The sequence below is a fragment of the Lissotriton helveticus genome, chromosome 1_1 (genome assembly GCF_964261635.1).
Source record: "Lissotriton helveticus chromosome 1_1, aLisHel1.1, whole genome shotgun sequence".
Lineage (NCBI taxonomy): Eukaryota > Metazoa > Chordata > Amphibia > Caudata > Salamandridae > Lissotriton > Lissotriton helveticus.
The window spans coordinates 883,308,746-883,332,985 of record NC_136057.1 but is presented as its reverse complement, the minus strand read 5'-3'; the positions used below and the strand labels follow the sequence as shown (position 1 = coordinate 883,332,985).

The 24,240-nt window shown below is 46.2% G+C and overlaps 1 protein-coding gene across 8 annotated transcripts in view; it reads right to left on the bottom strand.

Annotated features, from left to right (window-relative positions):
- Positions 1–10,739, bottom strand: part of USP15 (ubiquitin specific peptidase 15) — an 814,317-nt gene extending 803,578 nt beyond the window's left edge. For 3 of the 8 annotated variants that reach the window (XM_078675595.1, XM_078675610.1, XM_078675627.1), the window contains exon 1: positions 10,616–10,731. In XM_078675595.1, the coding sequence (XP_078531721.1) occupies positions 10,616–10,704 (89 nt within the window). In that variant the 5' untranslated portion in view covers positions 10,705–10,731. Of the gene's footprint in view, positions 1–10,514; positions 10,576–10,615 lie in introns of those variants that run through there. The other 5 variants (XM_078675644.1, XM_078675586.1, XM_078675635.1 and 2 more) reach the window with 5 other exon arrangements.
- Positions 10,740–24,240: the final 13,501 nt, after the last annotated feature.

Genomic DNA, 24,240 nt, shown 5'->3' with positions numbered 1-24,240 from the left:
AACCTGTGCTTGGTTCGTGCTCCATATAAAGAAATGGAAATTATGCTCAGCTTGCGCTGGCCAATTAGCAGGCAGCAAAGAAGAGTGACAATGAAGCCAATACATGGTAAGCAACTGGCGGGTTGCAATCCTTTTATTGTAAATAATAATGTTTCGCAAACAAGAGAGCATGCGCTGTCGCTCGACCCTAAAAAGCTCTTTGACGCAGTCAGCATTGACAGCATCACATCGCTTTTTTTTTTTGAAAACTTTCAGTTATGCTACTGTACATGGCTGGGAAAAAACATTGGCACTGTCAATAGGTCTTGCATAGACAAGACCTATTGAATTTGCCATTGTTTGTTCTTTTTAAAGTTATGTACATGAAATGGGTCTCATCACTAAGGTTAGCTGTAAGGGGGAGGGGCTTTCCCTTTCTTGTCTGCAGACAGTCCACATTTTCCTCAGAGATAAGGGAAAACCTAATGTCTTTTCTTCAGTAGAACTATTCTCTATCACAATGAGACAGTCTCGGAAACATTGCTAAATCACAAGAGCAAAATGTGCCTCATACCTCCACAAGACTTAACAGGAAGAAAAATTCTCAATATGTCTACTGCTGCAAAGATTGACTAAAACCTTTGACTACACATACAAGAATAGACAACCTTTGTCCATCTCTCCCTTTCTCAGTGTGTCTCCAAAAGCAGGCTGATGTCTATGCCCAGTATTTTGCAACTATCCTTATGATCAACCCCAATACTCATTTTTGGGCTTATATCCACCCTGGATACTGGTGGGCTACCTTTACTTTAAAACACAAGCAGGCAGGTTGGATTTGGACACTGGCACCTATTAATAATGAACCCCAGACAAAGGGGATTATGAATGCCCATGGATGCTGGCAGGTGAGCATATGCAGGTCTCTTGACAACTGAAAACGAAATATGGCTACCCAATCTCCTGAAAGAAACCTGGATATATAACAATAGGGAACAATGGTCGTCCGAGTATTTATTCAAAGGAAGATTATAAATGTTTTAAACAGTGGTCAATTGAGTAGATTGCTCCTCAACTGTTCTAAGAATGCACAACCTCAAAAAAAGAATCAAAGGTTTGGAAGCATTTAGCCCTATTATTCAATTATTAGGCATGGCTTTAGAACTAACAAATCGTCCTTTACAAAACAGCCTTCTCAATGAATTCCTTAACTAAAATTGTTACTTTGCATGGATGCTCAGGTTGGATTGCCAAGCGGTATTGCTGGTTTAATGAAACCAGAAAACATACAGACATACCAAAGACAAAAAAACTGAGAAAGTTGTATAGGTGAAAAACATAATACTACAAATCAGGGAGAGCAGAGGACCGCTTCTCCTCCTCAAACTCAAGCTATGCACAAATTAGAGATGCCTACTCTATCATATGGACTAACCAAGCCACTTTGTTATGAAAAAAAGCAAAAATTTTATTTTTTATAGCACCTTCCCCCACCAGGGTTTGACCTTGGTGGCCTGCTTCATCATTTCTTTCCTACCCATTCCGCTTCGAACGGGGTGCGCAGCGACCAATGAGGCTACACAGTAGCACTGCATAGTATCAACCTATATAGAAGAAAATGGGAGTTGGTGGGGTTATGTTGAAAATACCTGGTTGATAGCAACTGTTACTTTAATAAATGCCAAACACAAAAAGAACCGGGGGTCTTGTGGCCAACACTGTAGCCAGAAGGCTGCAGATCCTCACAGAGGGAGTCAAAGCATGGGTTAACTAGAATCCCACAACAACCAATCAGTAAGTCGAGGAAGTAAACAAACAGAAAAAGCAAAAAGGAGAGCCAAGATTTGAGTGAATAATAGTAAGATCCAAAGAAAGCTCAATGGATTCCCATCAAATTGTCGCTGTGATCAATCTTCTCATCTGGTCATCCATCTAGTGGGATGGCATGTCTCCTGATCATCGAGACTTCTTGCCTTCCCGATACAGATCAGCTGGATTGGATCAAACATTTAATCACTAGAGCCAGAGAACAAAACTCAGCCCTCGCCCACACTCCCTAGCTCCTATTTTCTGCCATATAGTCTGACATTGTTCAGTGCTCCTGTGTAGCTTCATTGGTCGCAGCATGCCCCATTCCGTATATGGAACGGGAAGGAACACAATGATGAAGCAGGCAACCAAGGGGAAACCGTGGTGGGTGAGGGTTCTATATAAAAAGCATTTTTGCTTTTTTCATAAGAAAGTGGCCTGGGCAATCCACATGATAAAATAGGTCTCTCTAATTTGTGCATAGGTGAGCAATGGTCAGAGAGTAAATAGGCATACTGTTGTTCACAAACTGTAAATCGTGGCAAATTGTAGACACATAATATAACATTTTAAATTTATTAAAAGGATGTATGACATCAATTTAATTGCATAAAACAGACCCAAGAAAACAATATAAATGCAACAGGTGTAGAATCCCACATGCAGACTTTATCCACCAAGCCTGCCACTGCCCCACAATTCAACAACGCCAGTTGAAACTAGAAAACGAAGAGATGCAAGCGGTGGAATATGAAATCTGCTCTGTTGATGTTACTTGGCTATCTAAAGGATCTTCTCAAGCATGTGAGGAAGTTAACAGTAGTGGTGATGCTACTCGCAAAACTCAGAATAGTGATGAGATGGAAGAAAGGTCCAATTCCTAAGATTGCTCAGTGGAAGGAAGATACAGCATGGTGTAATACAAATGCAAAAATATATGCCACACAACGGCTTATGTAGAGCAAACCCAAACATATATAGGAACCTGCCCGTAGCTATCTAGCAGATCAAATTGCCCACTCAACTGGCAATGAATGCAAATACATATTGTCACTAAGTATGGCTAAATCGAGGGAAGTGAGAGTATGTGATCTTCGCGGCATTGATATGTGCCTTGCATATCATTTATGATTTCTTTTTTGCAATGACAATTTGCACACATTTGTACAACAATTACCTTGTATTGCATTCAATTCACAATGTTTAAACCCTAATATGTAACTCTGAATGCTGATATGGTTGGATTTACTTTAAAAAATTGTTTTAAAAAAATGCTATGTCTGGAAAACAAATATAGTAATGCAGATCACGTATTGCTTTCAATAGTAGGAATCAGTCCTAGTTCTTAAATAAAAGCTGATGTTTTAAACTACCACAAATGTTCAGTGTCATCATCAGGACTAAAATATTCTGCCACCGTTTCCATTTTGAACCTCACCGATTTTGTCCTCTTTCAGAGCGCCAGTTTTCATACCATTTCTGTATTTTTGTAGTGAATTTTGTTTAAGAATAAATGTGTTTTCAGTATGTTTTGCACATCCATTACAGCTGACATTTACTCAGTTGCTATGGGGGCACGCACAGCAGCACACTTTATTAGCGATATGCACAATTAGAACAGATTGAGTAATTAGGCAAAATTGTACCACTGTTGTTCTCTTCTCTAACTAAACAAAGACTGGTGGGCTTAAATTCACCCAAAAGTACTATTACCAAAATCTCCCACAGTGACAACCAGAGGAATTTTAAACACCCCTCCCCCCATCCCAAATCACAATAAACTAGGGTTACTCTATGTACACCTGTGGTTACGAAGTGTTAAACTTTTGTTTGTCAATCGACATGGTACACAGGTTAACATCTGCTCCTCAACCTTAAGTCTCACCACCCTTAGTTTCAATGAAAGAATGGTTGCAAGTGCAGCTTCTGAATTTAGGCACTGGCAGTTCATAGCATGTACTAGATAAAAAGAAAACTACACTTCCCAGATTTTTTTTGACAGTCTGCGTCCGCATGTTAAATACTGCTTCCTGAGAGCAAAATATAAATTGTGTTCTCAACATCCAACACTGTGCTGTTATAAGCACTCATGGTTCTCCTTTGCTTTTCAGTTGAGAGTACTATCTCTGTGCAACCCACGGTATCAGATGTTGTTCAGGCTTTTCCCTATTTTACTTTCCTTAGAGATTTCACACCTCGTCTGCGGGTCTCCCATAATTTACTGCTATACTTCAGGCTTATCCCCAAAATCCCCTTTTCCCCAAAATCACAATTGAGTGATTAACTTCTTTGTTAGTGTTAGGAATTATTTGTCCTTTCAGGGTTTTTTCTTTTTACTTCTTTTGGTGGAATCACTCGATTTCCATGTTACATTGTATTGTGCTAACAACAGATTTACCAGTGCAGATTCCTTTAAAACGTGTAATGCTGTTTCCATGCTAGACATTGATGTTAACCAAATGCAGTCTTAAACCACAGAGAGGTGGAGGCGGCACAGTAGAGCAAACATAACTATATAACTGACAAAGGAGAAAGTAAGTTGGCATAGATTTCAGTAACGCCTCTTAATTTGAAAGACATGTGGTCTTAGCCTCACTCAATTCAGTGTGATTCTGATATGCCTCATCATGGGTCTTATAAAGGAGTAAACCCACCCACCTGTGCCATCCAATTAGTAATAATATTACAAGGGAGATCAGGACTGATTTCTAAATAGTAGGATGAAGAAATTTGTGTTCTTGAATGGGCAAATTACAAACGATACGCCCACACCATTTAATTTTCATTCCTCTGGCGGTCAGTTCTTGATTGACTATATGATTGTCTCCTGTCAGATGTATGGGTCATTCTCAAATGTAAATATACAGTTATCTATTTTGAGTGATCATTGTATCTTGAGCACTAATGTGGAATTAGCACTGCAGGGCTCAGAGCCAATTAACCACTTGAGGGGTGATGTAGTGTATAATAAAATGAATGGATGTACCTTCTGGGGCTCTAGCAGCATAATGGCTCTAGGTTTAAAACTTTTGGAGGTCATTAATGGTACAGAGGAGATCGCATGCTGAGATCTAACAATCTGGTATGAAATGCATATGCAATCCTTCCTTAGTTTGGATAGTAAAGGCAAAATTGTTAAAGGTTAATCAGAACGTAAAGGCAGTAAATCAGGAAATAAATCAGCTGTTAAGGAAACAATCGGTGTTCTTCTCTATCACCACACACTGTGAAATTTAGTGACTTAAACTGAAGAGAACCAGACTGAAGGCCCTAGATCAGAGAAGCGACGTTGACGATAAATGGATTAAACTGGGAAAACTGTACCTTCAAACGATGTTAGAAAGTATTGGCGCACTGTAGCACAAAATTGTGAATCCAGAGTAAATGCGCAAGCAGTCCCCATCTCTGATGCCGATTAGACAAATTATATTTCCAATCTATATACCAGCAATCTCAGTGCTAGTGGCACTTTGGATCTAAGAGAAGAAGCAGAACTGTTCGATTTGTATTGACCCCCTACAATTCAGGAGATTGTGGGTTTCATAAAGAATGCCAGAGCTTTAGGCAAAATGGGCTCAGATGAAATCCTGAGCTCGATTATTAAACAGGAGGCTACACTCCGGGCAGCTTTTTGTGCTCATTATTTGAACAGTTCTCTCTCTGGAAACAAACATTGCCACATCTTGGAAAGGTAGCATTACTGTGCCCCGATCCAAAAAACAGCCCAAAATCAGGGGCGGGTGAAGAATTCCACTCTGCAGGCGGAAGTCGCTGAGTTTTGAGAAAAATTGCGTGCTAGACCTCCACCTGTTGTGATTTCTCAATGCGGGCGGTGGCAGGTTCTTTAGCTCACTTCGCCACCCCAGTTCAGATACAGCTAAATGCAAATCAGTCTCGACCCTGTGCCTCATAGGAACAGTCCAGCCCGAACTGCCAAGCCATGTCTTCTGTGGACCGAAACCGATCCTAGGATGCTTGTTTTCAGTCCAGGGAGGACCTGGACTGGCAGTTCGGGCTGGAACTGTTCCCATTCGGCAGAGGGTCAAGACTGATTTGCATATGGCTGGATACAAACTGAAAAGGCATGGTGAGCAAAAAAAACTATGGATTTAGGCCCAGATCTCTGTACTGGGGTGAATGTATAACATTGTTCTGCATTCTGTCCAACAATTGTTCTTTTTGCATTTGTCACCCCGAGTGGGGCGGGTATGCCCAGACATGGGTCCCGTGCTCTCCATGCCACTGGAGTCAAGCTATCCTGGCTGATATGGGGTGATACCCTGAAACTGGTCCTAGGATGCTTGTTACCAGTCCAGGGAGGACCTGACCTTGCATTTCAGGCTGGACTGTTCCCATTGGGCATAGGGTCAAGACTGATTTGCATATGGCTGGGTCCAAACTGGAAAGGCAAGGAGAGACAAAAAACGATGGATTTAGGCCCTGGTTTTTGTACTTGGGTGAATGTATGATATTGTTCGGCATTCTGTCCAACAATTGTTCTTTTTGCATTTAGGAGGAATTGCAGTACATTAGATAACATAGTAGTACTACAGTGAATATACAAAAGTACCCCCAGTCACAGGGAATGTCGTGTATACAGCCTTTATTTACTTCTCCACGGCTTTTGATAAAGTTGATCGTCGGATGCTGAGGAGAAAGAGGTCTTGCCAGGGTATGCCATCACATTTGTGGAGGCTAGTTAAAACACTTTACTCGTCAACCTGGAGTCAAGTACTGATGGGTGGGAATCAGGGATTATCCCAAAATGTTCAGACGCATAACGGCCTGAAACAAGGCTGTCTGCTGGCACCTTTGTTATTTTCCTTAGATATTAAGGAACTCTCGTTCATAGTTGGAAAGGTAGAGGGGGATGCTCCGAAAGCTGGCAAAATGTTGTCTCCTTTATCCAGACGACGTTGCCCTGGACCTAACCCATTGGTCTTCAGATGCGCCTTAGCTCACTGGAAGAAGTATACAGAGGAGCATTACTTAAAAATAAACATTTTGAAAAGTAAGATCCTTATTTTCCGGAAGAAGGGCTCTAGACTCGGGAGGGACGTTTAATTGTTTATGAGGCATGAAAAAATTGAGACGGTACAATTATATCCCTATTTAGGTAAATTCTTCTCTAGAAATTGCAGTGAATACTACCATGTAAAACATTATTCGAGTAAGGCTATGTTGTAAGCAGGCGCAAGTAGTAGATTGTACAAAATGTGTGAGAGAAGTTATTTTGCCCATGTATTAACAATTTTTATGGCAAAAATTCCTTCTTCCTAAAGTTATGCTTTCAGATCTTTATACCAGCAATCTCAATGCTAGTCGCACTTTGGATCTAAGTAGATGCAGAACTGTTCAACTGTATGTGTCCCCTACAATTCAGAAGATCGTGGGTTTCCTCAAGAACGCCAGAGGGTGTGGCACAATGGGCTCTGATGAAATCATGAGCTCGATTATTAAACAGGAGAATACACTTTGGGCTGCTTTTTTCCCCCATTATGGGAACATGACTACCATCCAAAAAAAAAAAAGTTTGCGACGTCTTGGAAAGTTAGCATTATTATCTACTATCCAAAAAAGAGCCCAAAATTAGGGGTGGGCGAAGAATATCACTCTGCCAACACAGTTCACTGAGTTTTGCTCACTTCGTGCGGAGTTCCCCAAAACTCTGCTAAGTGACGCAGAGCAAAGTTTTTTCCCTTGCATTGTTCACCAACATTAAGTTGGTGATCGAGAAAAATCGCATGCTAGATCTCCTCTGGGTGAGATTTCTCAACGCGGGCGGTGGCAGGTCGTGACCACTCACGGTGAGAAATCTGCTGCTTACGTTGAGGAAGCTGCTGCTTGAGAATGATATCTACTCGAGCAACAGAAAGAAGTAGCACACCTTGGCGTGATGCAAACTGGTGCAAGTAATAGATTATACAAACTGTGCGGGAGAAGTTATTTTTCCCATGTATTAACAATTGTAAGGGCAAAAATTCCTTATTTCTTAAGTTATGCTTGCAAGATGATAGATATGAGGTATTTGGAGCTTCTTCAATGTAGTTGAAGACCGCATCTTGCATCAGATTTGCTATCTGAATTCCATGGCAGTGTTGTACATCCTACATCTGGATTCTGAACTATTGTCAACTTTTGTTACAGCACTAGCATCAGTTTTAAGGTGAGGAACTGTCTGTTTGGTGGAGATGCTAGGCCAGTAAGTGCTACTTTAATGTATGAAATCTTCAACTTAAGAAAATAAAAAAGTGTATTCTGCAGTTCCTTTTAAAAAAAACCTAGGGATATTTTGGTGATAGATCATGTTAGTGGTTTTCCTACATCCAAATACTTTTTAAAAAGATATCTACAAAAATTCTCTGACAAAATCAGTTTGAACCAGGACAATTTGTTACGCCAGCGTCATGAGAGAAATGTGATTATACAAGAAAGCTGTTAATGTAAAAAAAAAATCATCTTACTTGGAATACCCTTCATAGGGTTTATAGAACAATTTTACTGCTGAGATTAAATTGCTGCCCCTGCAAATAGTAACCGGGATCTAGGACGCTGTCCCTAAGGGACAGAGAGTTTGTGATTTGTGTAATCTCCATGTATTAGATTTAAATCATGTAATTTTACAGGTCCCTCATTGTACTTTTCACTATGTCACTTTTTAAGACCGGTGTTTATAAAATACAATGTACAATCAGCGCAAGAGGCCCGCTAATCCTTGTTCTCTCCTAATGAAATGGTATGTGCCAAAATGTTTAACTTTTTTTTATTTGCATTGATGATTCGTCTGGTATTGTTTCTTTAAAATTATGTATGTTGGAATGCATTATTGTATGTTATATTTTTTATATTGTTCTCATGCAGATCTCCTTCAGAGTTCTGAATCTTAAAATATAATAAAAAAATTAAATTAAATGATAGAACATAGTTAATTTACCACTTAGCTGACAGTGTGTATGTATGTGACAGACACATGGGCTTAGGTGTCACTCCCTCTTACTGTCACTTCCACCACACCTCAGACTGCCAGATGTGCTTAAGTCTTGATTGTACAGTGAAAATAAGGATTACAATAATCTCGGAATACTGTAACCCAGGCTTATTTATGTCTGCCCTCGAATAACAGCCCATCTTAAGTCTACCCATGGATATGGACAAATACTCTCCTGTCTGCCATTGGGTACTGGCAAACAAGCTTATGTTTGCCACTATGTACACACCTGGACATTGACAGCTTAAGTGAATCAGGATTATATAAAAACTGTATTACATGAAGGATAACGTATAATAAATTCATAAACTACTGGTGTCTATTAATCCACATTATTAAGAAAAAATGGCTGTGTCTGCTCTTGAACACTAGCACTAAGACTGATGTCTCCCCGGCGCTGGAAGCCAACCATTGAGTATATCCTGAAGACTGATAATTTGATTTATGCCCACCAACATTTATCAACATATGTAGATAGATCTATCTGCAGTACTAGAAATACAAGAGGGGTATTAGAAACATATACCCCAGTAGACACTTACTAATCCTCGAGACTGGAAACATGTGGGACACTGATAGGCAAAGTTGCACCTGCACTTTGACAAAGATTTTTAGGTTTTTGTCAGCCACCATATATTGACAGTCGGACCTACATCAGCCTCTAGACATCATCAACAAGTTTAACAATCCGTGCCAACACTGACAGCACGTGCCAAATATTTCATGATCATGTCATTCAGATATATGTTGACTCTCAGATGTCTTATCGCCAAATAGGTTTATGTTTATCCCCAGTCACAGATTGTTGAGGTTACTCCCACTGCCAGAAATTGTCAACTGAAATTATAGCTACCATAAAATATTAACAGCAAGTTAACTTATAACTTCGGGTACTGACAGCAGAGCTTATTACCATCCCCACATACACGCACCTGATATTAAGTCTAACACTTAAAAGACAAGGTTATTATTCTACTCCGAACACAGACATTTTCACAGATGCTCTTCCCTATCAAACACCTAGAGTCACAAGCCTTATTTAGACAACATGCAACCAAGCCAGGATCCTAAAAGGCCGACTCACTGTCTCTTTCTGCAGTTTGATCGGCAGACGCGCGTCCCCCATTCATGATCCACATGCAGACTTATCTTCACGGCTAACAGATGGATTCGTATAAATAACCCTTCCAATGGACTCGTGTCTCCCTCCAAAACCTTTACTGCACGAAACGTGAATGGCTTCCATACCATGCCAGGTGGACTCGGATCTCATTGGTCTCTACTGGTAAAGCACCGTGAAGTAACATATCCATGCACCATACTTCTTAAGATAAAGTTTGTGGTTCCTATGATACGTTTCTGGTGCACTGCGCTCTAGCCGTTTCTGCTGTTGTCAATAGCACATGGCTATCTGGCTTCGCCGGCTCATCCCCCGTGGGACATAGCCTTCTACATGCCAGTGACGTTTTCTACTGACCAAAACTAGGTACTCACCACTTCCGTTTACAGTGTTTTATGGTTTTAAAGCCTAGTCTTAAAGGTTGTGGCTCTCAAGCTGCCCTTTGGTCCAATGCACAACATTTGCATTTGCTGGTCTGTATGGTCCATGTCTCTCATCTGTCTCGTATCTACTCTGTGGTACGTATGGCGCGTACTGGCATGAGTGCCCTCAATGGCCTCTGTGTCCATGTCATTTTTTTTTTATCTAGCTGCTGCTGCTATTTCTTAAGATACCTACCCCTGGCCTGCCATTGCCAAAGATGCTCAAGTGCCCAAAGCGCCAACCATGCAGGGGCCACGCCCACAGGCACCTGCATTGCCTAGCCCCGCCCCCATTACCAGGTGTCTCCCTTCCGAAGGGGTGTCTTCTGTAGCGTCGCAACCTCGCCCCTCTGGGTCTCCAGATCCACCACCCCACCTTCCGCCATCTTCCCAGGCTCAGGCAGCAGCCACCGCCGCCCGCAGCATGCTGGGAGTGACGTCACGCGCCGGGTCCCGGCGACAATAGAGGGAGAAAGAGGACAAGTTAAGTTCTTCTCCAAACTCTGATAAACATGGCGGCCATCTTGTTAAGTGTTGCTTTTCACTCGGACAAAATCCAAGTTATGATTGTTTTTTTAAACTTCAAAACACCGAGAAGACTGGCGGCGTGCGGTTTTGGGCTGAGCCGAACAATTGTTCATGATCAGCTACTGTAACTGCCGCACCTTTTCCATTTCAAGTTAGTATTGCTGGCGCTTTTTCCCCAATGTGTTCAATTTCAAGCGCTTGTGTACTTGGAGTGCTAATCTCCCAAGGATTTTGGTGCTCCTCAACGGGCTCTGTGTTGTGTTAGTAGAATAACTCTTTATTAGAATAGGGCATGGACTGTGTGGAGCATTCCATAGGCTGGGTTCAGTTCAGGATATTTGTAGTACAGAGGTCTTAGAGTGGAAGGTCTCACCTGTGATCCTTTTGTCAAGGAATAAACAGGTCTTTAAGAGGATTATCTTCGTTGTGGTTCATGCGGCGTGCCAACATTACAATTGGTGTCTATTTGGAGATGGCTAAGAATGTGCAAGAGATCAGTGGATTTTAAACAAGTTTTAAAGGAAGCCAATGCATTGAATTTGCGAGACACTTTAAAGAAACAGTACGCCAGGAATTGGGCCAATGTGAAGAAAAGAAGAAAATTTAACGTTGCAGGAATTATTTTTGTCGAGGTATGTGAAGCCGTTGGATTTAATGCCGCTCTGCCAAGTTTTTCAAGTGACGGCAGTATTCAGTGCGAGTAGAGAGAACTGTACTGTCGGAAGACTAGTGTCTCTGTTCTGTGTAACCATACACCTAACACCCACCCACCACCAGGCGTCACAGGTCATGTGACACTGGTCAATAAAAGGGCAGTCCTGCCAAGCGTCACGCAACAGGTGTGACGCTCACGCATTTCAGTGCATGATCCGCATCACCGCACTGAAATGCATTTGTCACGCATTTTCGACCTGTGCTGCCAGGCGCGCCAGCGGCGCTCCTGTGCCCGGGCTCTCTCTGTGTTCTGAGAGGTGCTGCCAGCCGCCCGAGTGCCTAAACAGTTAACGGAGACGCTGCAGCTCTGAGACCGTGGCGCGCTACAATGTATCTTCTGCCAGCAGCTGCCTGTCCGACTGAGAGGCTCCTGTTGCCCTGGAAACATAATGCGCAAATCAGGGCGGCCGGCGCCGGCGCGGCTATTCAGACTCTGTCCTAGTCTGCACGGGGGCCGGGCTGCCCTCTGAGTCAGATACTCTACTCAGCTGTCAATCACCGTCAAGTGTGGCGCACAGGGGGCCGGGATTAATCCGGATGTGCCGGTCGCGATAGTGCCGCGTGATGTCACATCCAGAGGAAGTAGGGTCAAGTGCTCGGCGGGAGATTCAACTCGAGACGCTCTCCGAGTTCCATAATTGATGATGGCCACGGCGCTCCCCACTTACACTGCAGCCCTCAGCATCTTGACCACCTCAGACCCCGGCCGGCGACAGACACTCACAGCTCTGGCCACCAAGCTGGCAGGCCTAGGTCGGAGGACTGCGAGCGTGGCCGGGCTCGGGGGTGACGGGGGCCGCCCAGCGGCGCCGCAGCATTCATTCTTCAGTTGCAATTAAATTCCGAGCCGGCACAGGGAAAGTTCAGTGGACGGATTTGGAGAGCTATGACTGACCGGCTTCACTGTCGGTTTACAGCGCCGGCCGGACTGCCAGGACTCAGTGAGGACAGCAATAGACCTTCAGTCTAAGGCAGATTGCCGTAGAGGTAGCTCACTCGTGGCATGGAGCACCCAGCAGCCCACTTGCAGTGCGAGTCTCCGTCACGTGCCAATCATGCTTCCGGCTGAAAACGATCCCTGTAAGTAGACAGTTTTTTCAGCACTTGCCACCCTCTTTGTCAGTGTTAACCACTGGTGTCACACACTTCTCAGATTGGCCTTAGATAGACGAATGACTCTGGGCGGCATCTTTGTTGTTCTTTGCAGCGCCGCCATCAGCATTCTCCCGATCCCGGGCCTTTTTCGGTCAGCAGAACACACAAGCGTGTGTGACCTTGACCAACCCAAGCTGTCAACACCCTAGTCGAGGCTTGTGACGTGTACTGTAAAACCTGGGAGACAACCCAATCCAGCCTGAGGATGTGGCCTGCCAGCAGCAACAATTTGGTTGGGAGCAGTGATAAATGTGCAGTGCGCTCATGTCACTGGCAGATGGCAGCTAAGTTTTTCAGAGATCGGAATAAGTTCGGTAATGCGTATCAATTGCAAAACTACAATACCAAACTAGTGTAACACTTTTTCTCCAACAAAATTAATTTCTAATTTACAGTTCAAAAAGGTATATACAGGTCGACACTGAGATAAGACAGCTGTTATTTGGTATAGATTACCAGATGAATGTTATTAAATGCTACAAAAAATATTACAGGAAGGTATGGTACGGTTGGAAAGGGTGCAGGGCAACTTCACAAATCACGCCAGGTGTGAGTGGTGTATTTAATCCAGGTACTACACTGCACTAAATAAAATATTTTCGTTTTATACCATACATTTTCTTAAACCACTACTCCATATAAAGTATCACTGAAGGTGTTGCACAGGAGATGTGAAAATCACTTATACCGGACTTGAAAACAGAAATGTTGCTCGTGTGTACTGAAAACTTGGCAGCTATGTTTGGGCCCTGCCGGTGATGGTCGGGTGACACTGGTCAGTGGTGACGGAGAGAGTGTCACTCATAGTCGTTGAAATGTCACTCATAATTACCCTGAAATTATGAAAATGTCACACATAGCAATCTGAAACCTTTGCAGCTATGAAAGGGGCTGAGCGCACGTGCGCTGTGCCCATTACCTATCCCCATACTACTGTGCCCGTGTCTAATTGCGTGACTGCGGGTGTATGCATGATGAGGGCCTAGCGCCCCCACCCCAATCACCACAATGGCGACGAGGCGGAGCTGTGCCCAGCGTGCCACTGCTACCTGAAGGAAAAAAAAACATCGTGGGGAAAGAGGAGAGAGCTGCAGGGCGACGTCGCGCCCTCCCTCCCCCACAGGAACGTCGCCAGCCTGCCGAGAGGCCCGCGGGGCATGTGCCTTGCCCCGGGCCTAGATGTCCATGACGAGGTGACCGGGAGCCCACCCCGCACCTCAAGCCCAGCTGAGCCCCACGGGGAGGTGACCAACGCGGAGCCCACCCGTGTGGTCGAACAGGCCCGCCGGCCGAGTGTGAGCCCCAGCGCCGAAGGTACAGCGAGCCGACCGGAGACCACCCGCGTCGTCCGCCACTGACCAGTGTGCCCCAGAAGAAAGTGCAGACAGGTCAGAGCCCACTTGCACCGGCCGCAACTGTGCCCCAAAGAAGTGAGCGCCGGGCGGAGCCCACCCGCCACGGCCACAGCAGCAGGGACTCCCACTGGAGAGGAGCGCTGGCTGGGCGGAGCCGAACCGCCACGGCCGCCACCAAAGAATAGGCCCGTCGTCCGGAGGTAAGCCTGGGCACTGGCGAGGCCTGAGGGGCAGCGCGAGACTGGAGCGACCCCCACTGAGGCAACAGGAAGACTGTGTAAGAAGCGGAGCCCACCCGCAAGGTCATGCCGCCTTTGCCAGACGCGATGCGGCCGAGTATGAACATTATGTAAAGCAGGGCCAGCGGAGCCCACCCGCGGCCTGCCTGCAGCGTTCCCCTATCCCCCGCCGCGCAGTGTGTGTCATGTGAGGCTGCGGCGGCGGGGTAAATAAACTTCAAAGAGCGCGCCCGCAGCGTGTAAAGAGCTGCCGGGCACTAAATGAGCTGCAGAGGCCTGCAGGAAACAATGCCGAGTGGGGAATCAGCCGGGCGGTCCCCGGCGACATAGGCCGCCAGCATCACCCGCAGCAACCGTGCACAGTGCCCCACAGACACTCACCAAGATGAAGGCAGCAGTCCTTGGGAGCCGCGCTGGTTTCTCACCGCCCCAGCGCAGCGGGTGCAGCATGAGGCAGCGACGAGAGCAGAGACTCACCGGTCATGATGCCTGGACAAGCGCCGTTGCCTGAGTGTGCTTTCCCCGGGACAGACAGCCTGAAGAGGGGACAGCAGGAAGGGGTGCAGGAGTGCCGGCCAACGACGGTGTCTTTCCCCTTTCCCTGCAGAGACTGAACACACTGCCACCCAGTGGCCAGCAGGCAACACTGCAGCCAGCATGACACACAAGCACACTGCAAGCCAAGAGAAGTGTGCAGGAGAAAAGACAGCTTCCAGATAGGCCTGCAGCAAGAAGAGTGATCACTACAGCTTTACCCTAGCAGCCCCAAGTGAGCCACAGGACAGCAGACGCCCCACAGAGGACACTCGGCGGCAAAGCGCCCATACAGCCACGCAAGTTATCAACACAATGAGGCGCAAGACTGGCGCAGGAACGCCGCACAGCACCACAGGACTTCAGAGCACAAAGAGACGACACAGCGCAGCAACTTGCCTTTCGTCACGTCCCAGGGAAAAACGGCAGAGTGATCACCCCAAGAAGCAGAGAGCCCACCGCTTGACAAGGAGAAGCACCCAAGCCCTGGAGGATGGTGTGACAAGGCGCAGAAGTGCGCCAGGAGGGAAGGAACTTCACACACCAGGACAGCATAGCACTGCGCAAGACGGCGCAAGGAGTGAAGGAACTCTGCACACCAGAAAAGGACGACGGAGCAGAAGCGCAGTCCGCCAGAAGCACTGACGCCACACCAACGGAAAGCACGGTGACGCCTAGTGGCCACAGGCCGTCACCGCTGCCGGAAGGAAGTAAAGGAGCACCACCACGAGACTCCCCACCAGGCAAGTGTGACAGTGAAGAAGTGCGACAACCGCCAACACTGCTCCAGGGTCCCCGAACGAAAGCGAGCACACCCCATGAGGTAACAGGAGCAACCTGAACACGAAGAAGCTCGGAGCGGTGACGTAACCCTCCGCACTTAATGAAGCACAAGAAGAGCACGGACAAAAGCGCGCCAACGCTACAGCACCGGAACGGAGCGAACAGCGACCAAACACAAGACAGCAAAGCCGACCCCTCAGACGGTCGCACGAAGAACTCGGATGGTCACACACGTGACGCACCCAAGAAGCCGGTCAGCCAGATAGCCGCACCAAAAGCCAACCCCTCAGACGGCCGCACGAAGAGCCCGGACAGTCACTCGACGTGACGCACCCAAGAAGCCGGCCAGCCAGATGGCCACACCAACAGCCGACCCACCGGGGGTCGCGAAAGGAGGTGACCGAAGCAAGGGTCAACATACCGTAACACAGCAAGTATCCAGCAAGACAACCGAAGATAGCCTGCCAGCATCGGCAGAGTGGACCGGCCAGAGGTCCAAGAAGTTCGAACACCAAGACACAGTCCACGATCAGCGACTAACGAACTTCAACAACCACAATTCAACATGTAACGTCTAAAGAGAGAGAGAAGATCGCAACGCCCGGTCCAGTCACAGATGTGAAGAGACAGTGTCCGTGAACCAGGACAAGACCGGATGGAAGCAGGCGGAGTGCACGCTGCCTGGAGAAGTCTGGCCAGAAAGAGGAAGACAGCAAGGTGACCAGACCGCGTTGCGAAAAGGACGAAGAGGAGGTCTGAGTGGCACGACGCCACCAAAGAAGAAGAAAGGAGAAGAGGTCTGGTTGGCACGTCTGCCACCACCGAAGAGAAGTAAAGGAGAAGAGGTCTGAGCAGCACGACGACAGGAAGACAATGAGAATGGAGTAGAGCAAAGAGGAGTGTGGACCAAGACACTACGACACACAAGAAGGGGAAACATCAAGGAGAACGTGAGAGGTGCACAACAGTCCACACGCACGACCGGGACACACGTAACATCACTGGAAGCAAGCATCCACGTGCGAACCCGACAGTCATCCAGGAATGACGGAAGCGAGCAGGCCGGTCTGTTGGCAACACCCACCTTTGGGATGGAACGGACACAAGGGCCGCGGAAATCCAGGGGCAGAGGCCTCAGGGACACCGGTGGCAGCGGGTCCCCAACGAGAGACGGACTGTTGAAGCTCGCGCTGAAGATCCTGGAAGACCGAAGGTCACACACGACGGAACCAGTGCCAACAACACCCTTTCAGGTGGAGCTTCGGACACGGAGAAGAGAGCCCGTAGCGATGTCCTTCAACACTTTGGAGTGACAAGGCGGCATGTCCTCTGGTCCAGTGGGAGCCTGGCAGAAGGGCCTCCGGGTCGTCCAGTGAGAGGGGACACCCACGTGAGAGGGGTATCCGTGAGAGGGATAACCTGCAGCTGAAGATCCCGTCAGGAACCGACACCAGTTTGAACCAAGTACTTTGACAAGGACGGTCCAGCGGAAAGCAACACACTCGGGACCTGCTATTTATACATCTACGCATTCATAGGATGTGAAATGGAGTGAGAGAGACTGTACAGCCCACCTACAAGCTGCAAGTCTGCCAAGGCAAGAAGATATGCTATTGCCAGCAGTTGACGTGACTAGCAGTGGAGTAGACTACGTGGGAGTCGTCGTGAATTGAGTTATGGGTTTTGTGTGAACTATATTCTTTCCCACAGGTTGGACTTTAGTTGGTTTAATTTTCTTAACTAAGGTTGGGAGGGATGTACTGTCGGAAGACACGGTCTAGTGTCTCTGTTCTGTGTAACCATACACCTAACACCCACCCACCACCAAGCGTCACAGGTCATGTGACACTGGCCAATAAAGGGGCTGAGCGCACGTGCTCTGTGCCCATTACCTATCCCCATACTACTGTGTCCGTGTCTAATTGCGTGACTGCGGGTGTATGCATGATGAGGGCCTAGCGCCCCCACCCCAATCACCACAAGAACCAACTGGCTTGTCAACACGTCATAACGCGAGGTCGCGCAACGTGACTGTTGTAAAGGTACAATGTTGGATCCATTGATGGACAGAGGTAGCCAGGAAGTATAACACAAGTAGAAGTTTTATTGGTTGGTTCAGTAAAAGTATATTACAGGTCCCACCAGGAGCAGCATCTTTGCTGCTCAGCTACAACTGCCACTCTGACCTCACAAGCAGGCACACCAACATACCACTCTCTCTCATCAGGCATTCCAACATTCCACGCAGACATCACATTCATCCTGGGTGAGCAGTTAAGGAGAGGATGCACTTGTGGGAATGAAGGTACAACATTACCCCTTCCCTTGGACAACAATAAACAACAATAATTTGCAACCTTGCAGCAAGAAAGTATGAATGGTGGTGCGTGCATCGATACGCACAATAAATAACAGAGGAAAAATAAAAGTACGGTGACAGGGAAGAAAGAAGCGAATAAATGGTAGAAAGTGACTAGAATAAATGGAGGGTGAAACGGTGCAAAAAGCTTCAAGGTAGCACATCCCCTTCCCTTGGGAAAAACAATTAATGGAAATAATTTGAACATTGCATGTAAAACGTTGCATGTAAAACATTGCGTGTAAAACATTAGAGTATAGCGTCATTAAAAGTAAAGAGAGAAGAGAAACAGAATATAGAGGAATAATAAGTATGATATATAAGGAAGAGAAAGCAGAAAAATTGATGTAAGAGAAAGGTGCAAGGCTGTCCATTGCACATTAAAACTACAGATGGGTACACTGCTCATTACGCATTATAACTAAAGATGGGTACACTGCCCATTTCACATTTTTAAGTAAGGTACCATTGTGCATTACAACTAAAGATGAGTACACTGCCCATTACGCATTTTTAAATAAAGTATGGGAAAACTGCCCATTGCGCACTAAAACTAAAGATGGGTACACTGCCCATTGCGCATTACAACTAAAGATGGGTACACTGCCCATAGCGCATTTCAAACTATGCAAAAAGTAAAGGAATGTGGGAGGTAAACAACTATCCAAACAGCTAGATAAAAATGTAAAGGGTAGTGAGATAGTAACCTTAATGCTGGGCACACAAAAGGGCGTATAGGGTAAAATCAGTGTAAAGGATGTGCACTACCCACACTTAAAGATAAAAACAAGTGTATGGAGGCCAGCTCCTATACAACAAATACCCTAAAGATGAAGCCTAATACCCTGAAAGTAACTGCGGCAGCAAAGTCAATAATATATACTCCCAATAGCGCAAAGGTGTGGGTAAAAAATAAAAGGACCTTTAAACACACTAAAGAACAAAAAAACATATTTGGCAGCAAAATCAACAAAGTAGAACGAGGCCATCACTATAACACCAAGCAAATTACTTAGCGAAGTAAAAGGTAAACAAGTTACAGGGCATGATGACTCAAAATGTATGGCATAAAGAAATACCAAGAGTAGTGTAAATGAAAAGGTGTATGAGTCAAAGGCCAGTTAAACAGTCTTTTAGTTCCACTCAAGAAACAAACACAATTGTCCGTAACAGCATCACTCGGGGTGACAAATGCAAAAACAACAATTGATGGATAGAATGCAGAACAATGTCGTACATTCACCCCAGTACAGAGATCTGGGCCTAAATCCATCTTTTTTTTGCACTCCACACCACCCCAGGTCAGACATGGCCACATGCAAATCAGCCTTGACCCTGTGCCTCATGGGAACAGTCCAGCCCGAACTGCCAAGCCTTGTCTTTCCTGGACCGGAATCAAGCATCCAAGCACCGGTTTCTGGCTATCAACCTTCATCAGCCTGGATAGCTTGACTCCAGTGGTGTGGAGAGCATGGGACTCAGGTCTGAGCATACCCATCCCACTCGGGGTGACAAATGCAAAAACAACAATTGATGGACAGAATGCAGAACAATGTCATACATTCACCCCAGTACAGAGATCTGGGCCTAAATCCATCAGTTCGGGCTGGACTGTTCCCATGAGGCACAGGGTCAGACTGATTTTCATATGGCCATGTCTGAACTGGGGTGGCAGAGTGGGCTAAAGAACGGTGATGGATTAAACCCAGATCAGTTGACTGGGGGTGAGTGCTTGTATTGTCAACGCTCCGTCCATCATTTCCTTTGGTTTTTCTTTGTTCGACATAAGTTGGCAGGGTATGCTCAGACGTGAGTCCCTTGCTCACTTTGCCACTGGATTCAAGCAAGCCGGGCTGAAGACGGCTGAAATGCCAGAAACCAGTCCTCGGTAGCTTGTTTCCGGTCTAGGGAAGGCATGGCTTGGCAGTTCCGGATGGACTGTTCCCATGAGGCACAGGGTCAGACTGATTTGCATATGGCCATGTCTGAACTGGGGTGGCAGAGTGGGCTAAAGAACGGTGATGGATTAAACCCAGATCAGTTGACTGGGGGTGAGTGCCTGTATTGTCAACGCTCCGTCCATCATTTCCTTTGGGTTTTTTTTGTTCGCCATAAGTTGGCAGGGTATGCTCAGACGTGAGTCCCTTGCTCACTTTGCCACTGGATTCAAGCAAGCCGGGCTGAAGACGGCTGAAATGCCAGAAACCGGTCCTCGGTAGCTTGGTTCCAATCCAGGGAAGGCATGGCTTTGCAGTTCGGGCTGGATTGTTCCCATGAGGCACAGGGTCAGACTGATTTGCATATGGCCATGTCTGAACTGGGGTGGCAGAGTGGGCTAAAGAACGGTGATGGATTAAACCCAGATCAGTTGACTGGGGGTGAGTGCTTGTATTTTCAACGCTCCGTCCATCATTTCCTTTGGTTTTTCTTTGTTCGCCATAAGTTGGAAGGGTATGCTCAGACGTGAGTCCTTTGCTCACTTTGCCACTGGATTCAAGCAAGCCGGGCTGAAGACGGCTGAAATGCCAGAAACCGGTCCTCGGTAGCTTGTTTCCGGTCCAGGGAAGGCATGGCTTGGCAGTTCGGGCTGGACTGTTCCCATGAGGCACAGGGTCAGACTGATTTGCATATGGCCATGTCTGAACTGGGGTGGCAGAGTGGGCTAAAGAACAGTGATGGATTAACCCAGATCAGTTGACTGGGGTTGAGTGCTTGTATTGTCAACGCTCCGTCCATCATTTCCTTTGTTTTTTCTTTGTTCGCCATAAGTTGGCAGGGTATGCTCAGACGTGAGTCCCTTGCTCACTTTGCCACTGGATTCAAGCAAGCCGGGCTGAAGACGGCTGAAATGCCAGAAACCGGTCCTCGGTAGCTTGTTTCCAGTCCAGGGAAGGCATGGCTTTGCAGTTCGGGCTGGACTGTTCCCATGAGGCACAGGGTCAGACTGATTTGCATATGGCCATGTCTGAACTGGGGTGGCAGAGTGGGCTAAAGAACGGTGATGGATTAAACCCAGATCAGTTGACTGGGGGTGAGTGCTTGTATTTTCAACGCTCCGTCCATCATTTCCTTTGGTTTTTCTTTGTTCGCCATAAGTTGGAAGGGTATGCTCAGACGTGAGTCCTTTGCTCACTTTGCCACTGGATTCAAGCAAGCCGGGCTGAAGACGGCTGAAATGCCAGAAACCGGTCCTCGGTTGCTTGTTTCCGGTCCAGGGAAGGCATGGCTTGGCAGTTCGGGCTGGACTGTTCCCATGAGGCACAGGGTCAGACTGATTTGCATATGGCCATGTCTGAACTGGGGTGGCAGAGTGGGCTAAAGAACAGTGATGGATTAAACCCAGATCAGTTGACTGGGGTTGAGTGCTTGTATTGTCAACGCTCCATCCATCATTTCCTTTGGTTTTTCACAGATCAACTGACCAGCAGGCATGAAACATGTTGACCTTTAGAGTTGCAGACAGACAGAATACCGAGTTGAGCATAGCTTAACTGAACCATTATGTCAGAAAGCTGTCACTCTTCTTGTTTTTTGTTAGGTGGGTAGCCAGCCTGAATAAAAGTCTTATTTGGACTATCCTACCTATTTTAGTCACCATTTCACCACATCTACACTTTTTAGGCCCCTCACACCCACTGCACCTTACGGCGAGGAACAAAACATCTCTGCTAAAGAGGCCTTTTATGGACGCCCATCGGGTATTGCAGCACCGACCCGACAAGGAGCAGGACCATATGATGAAGCATGACACCCAGCTGGCTGGGTTTTTGAGATCCTAGTTCTGCTTCCTGAACTACTCACGTTTCACTCTTAAACAGGTTTCCCTGAATATATGTCGTATTTGCTCTGAGAATAGAGAACTGCATATCTATAGATAGTAGGTTTTGACAGGGCATCTGTGCTGGACATCTATAATAAGCCCTTTTCATCCCTTCTTTTGTTGATTGACCACTGGAAAGGCGCAAGGGGTACATTGGTGCCACTGATACAGAAATCCGAGGCTTTATTAGTCTTAGACTTTATTAGTCTTCTGCAATACAACATGCTGCTGTAAAGTACATGGCATGGCTTGATGCTGTGGCAGCCTCTTCGTATCATCTAGGGGTTTCCAGTATATTTCAACTATTTTAGTTTCTCCTTTTCATAGTGCTTGAAGCGTCCAAGCCAAAAAGGTGGATTGGATACAGGGCCCTAATTAAGTGCGTCCAACCCTGATATTTTTGCAAAACCTTCGTTTCAACCTCAGCATTTTCCAATAAAAGTTGCTAGCCTTTTATCAATCTCCCACCACAAGCTTGTTTTTTTGGCTCTAGATTGTCTTTTATTACCTAACTCTCTCGTACTCCATTATTTCGGCTTTGGAAGGATTAGAGTCTAATTTAGTCTGGCTGTAATTTGAACATGTGACCTGCAGGTTGCGTGCAGCTTTTTGCAGCGGGCACTCAACCCACAAACTATTTTATTAACGTGTCCATGGAAACAAATTATTTACCAAAGTTGTGCTGGAGCAGACTTGAGTGAAAGGATTGCTGTTGTATTGTTCCTCCTCGATGTCTAGGCCCTGGCGTTAGGTGTATGTAGTATCCTCAGATTTGTTCATATGTTTCTGTACTCCTCTTCTTCTAACTGCTCAGCCAGTGTGAGTGTACAAGGTAGAATGTTAGAGTGATTGACATGAGTGGAATGCTTGGGTGCCTGGTGTGAGTGTTGTCAGTTGGGAGATGGGCTGAGCAGCTAGGAGGCTGCTCCTGGTGGGGATGCTTGTTCCAGATCTCTACTTCCTGTATTAACTTATGGACTAAATAAACCTTCTACTTAACTCATCTTCATCTGTCTCGGCTACATCATTAAATGAATGTATGGACTAACATACTACATATTTCTTCGCGACGAGGATGAGATGACTTTCCTGCGCACAGCGTGCCATCTAACAGGAGTTGGGACTATCCAGTATCGAATATGGAACAAGCAACTAGCATCTCAAGAAGAAGGAACCTCTACAAGCACGCAAAGTAGCCCCACCAGTGTCAACTACACCGGACAGCCCTAGCCCAGGCATGTTGTCATCAAAGCGGCGAAAAGGACTGTCTACAACATTAAGCTTTAAAGCATGCCAACATCTTTTAGAAGAATCAACGCATCAAGAAACTTCTGCAGCGCTACTCGTAATCTCTACAGCGCAACTACAGTTGTCTACAGTGCCACTACAATTGTCTACACTGCCACTACAAACATATGGTAATCACTTGCTGTTTCAGTTTCTGCCTCCTGTGCTTTATCAAGTGATTCTGTTTGGCGTATGACTGTGTACAAGCTTTTCAGTTCTCTTGGTGTGGGATTTGAGGTGATTTGTCTCTCCAAGTTAACGCACCACCGTCGTTACCAAAAAGTTGGACTCTGCTTTTGTGTTAGGGTTGGTGTTCACCTATATGGACCTGTCTGCCTCCCACCCTGCTACGGATATGCCATCAGGGTGAGTTTGTTACAGTTTCATGGTTTCCAACATTTTGTAATAATGATGCCTCAAAACGACAGTTGTCAACGATTCAAAATTTAAAATGGGCTCGCGCATCTCACCTTGCCACTTATGCTGCGCGGAGCCTTTCTTCAACCTTCGGTGACGTTCTCTGGCTTCGTGGTCGTTGTGGCTGCCTTAGGACGTTTTGAAGAAGGAGCGCACAGTGAGCCACTCGGCGTGCGTCTCCTGTGCGTCCCTCCATCTTGTGTTTGGTGGATAAAGGCTTTCAACATTGATTCACAATGGAAGTGGTGAGTGTTTGTCCGGTGTTTTGCCAAACTTTGTCAATTAAGTTTTTCTTCAGTTCAAGTTTGGATCATCTTCGACACGATGTGTAATGTAGGCGCAGCACCGGGTTTATCTTTCTGCACAGGTGAGAGAACGATTTTTTGGGACTGAAGCATGACATCGGGTGCACAGGACTTTCACCAATTACACGCAAAAATTCAGAATGTCTAATTTCAGCTGCATTGACTTGGACTCAAATACAGGTAGAACTTGTATATTGGTCTGTTGATTCTGGTATATTACAGATTCTGGATTTGCCATCTACTACTTTTACACAGTGTCTTCTCTAACTTCGTGTGATGCATCACTCACCTTTTATGTTTGGACTCCCTGTCTCTCAGGATCATGTTTTATCAAGCTTCGTGTGCTGCACCCTTCATTTTCGCTGTTTGGACAGCCTGTTGCTTGTTATCTCGGTGACAGGCACACCTTTGCCAGTTTTCATATAG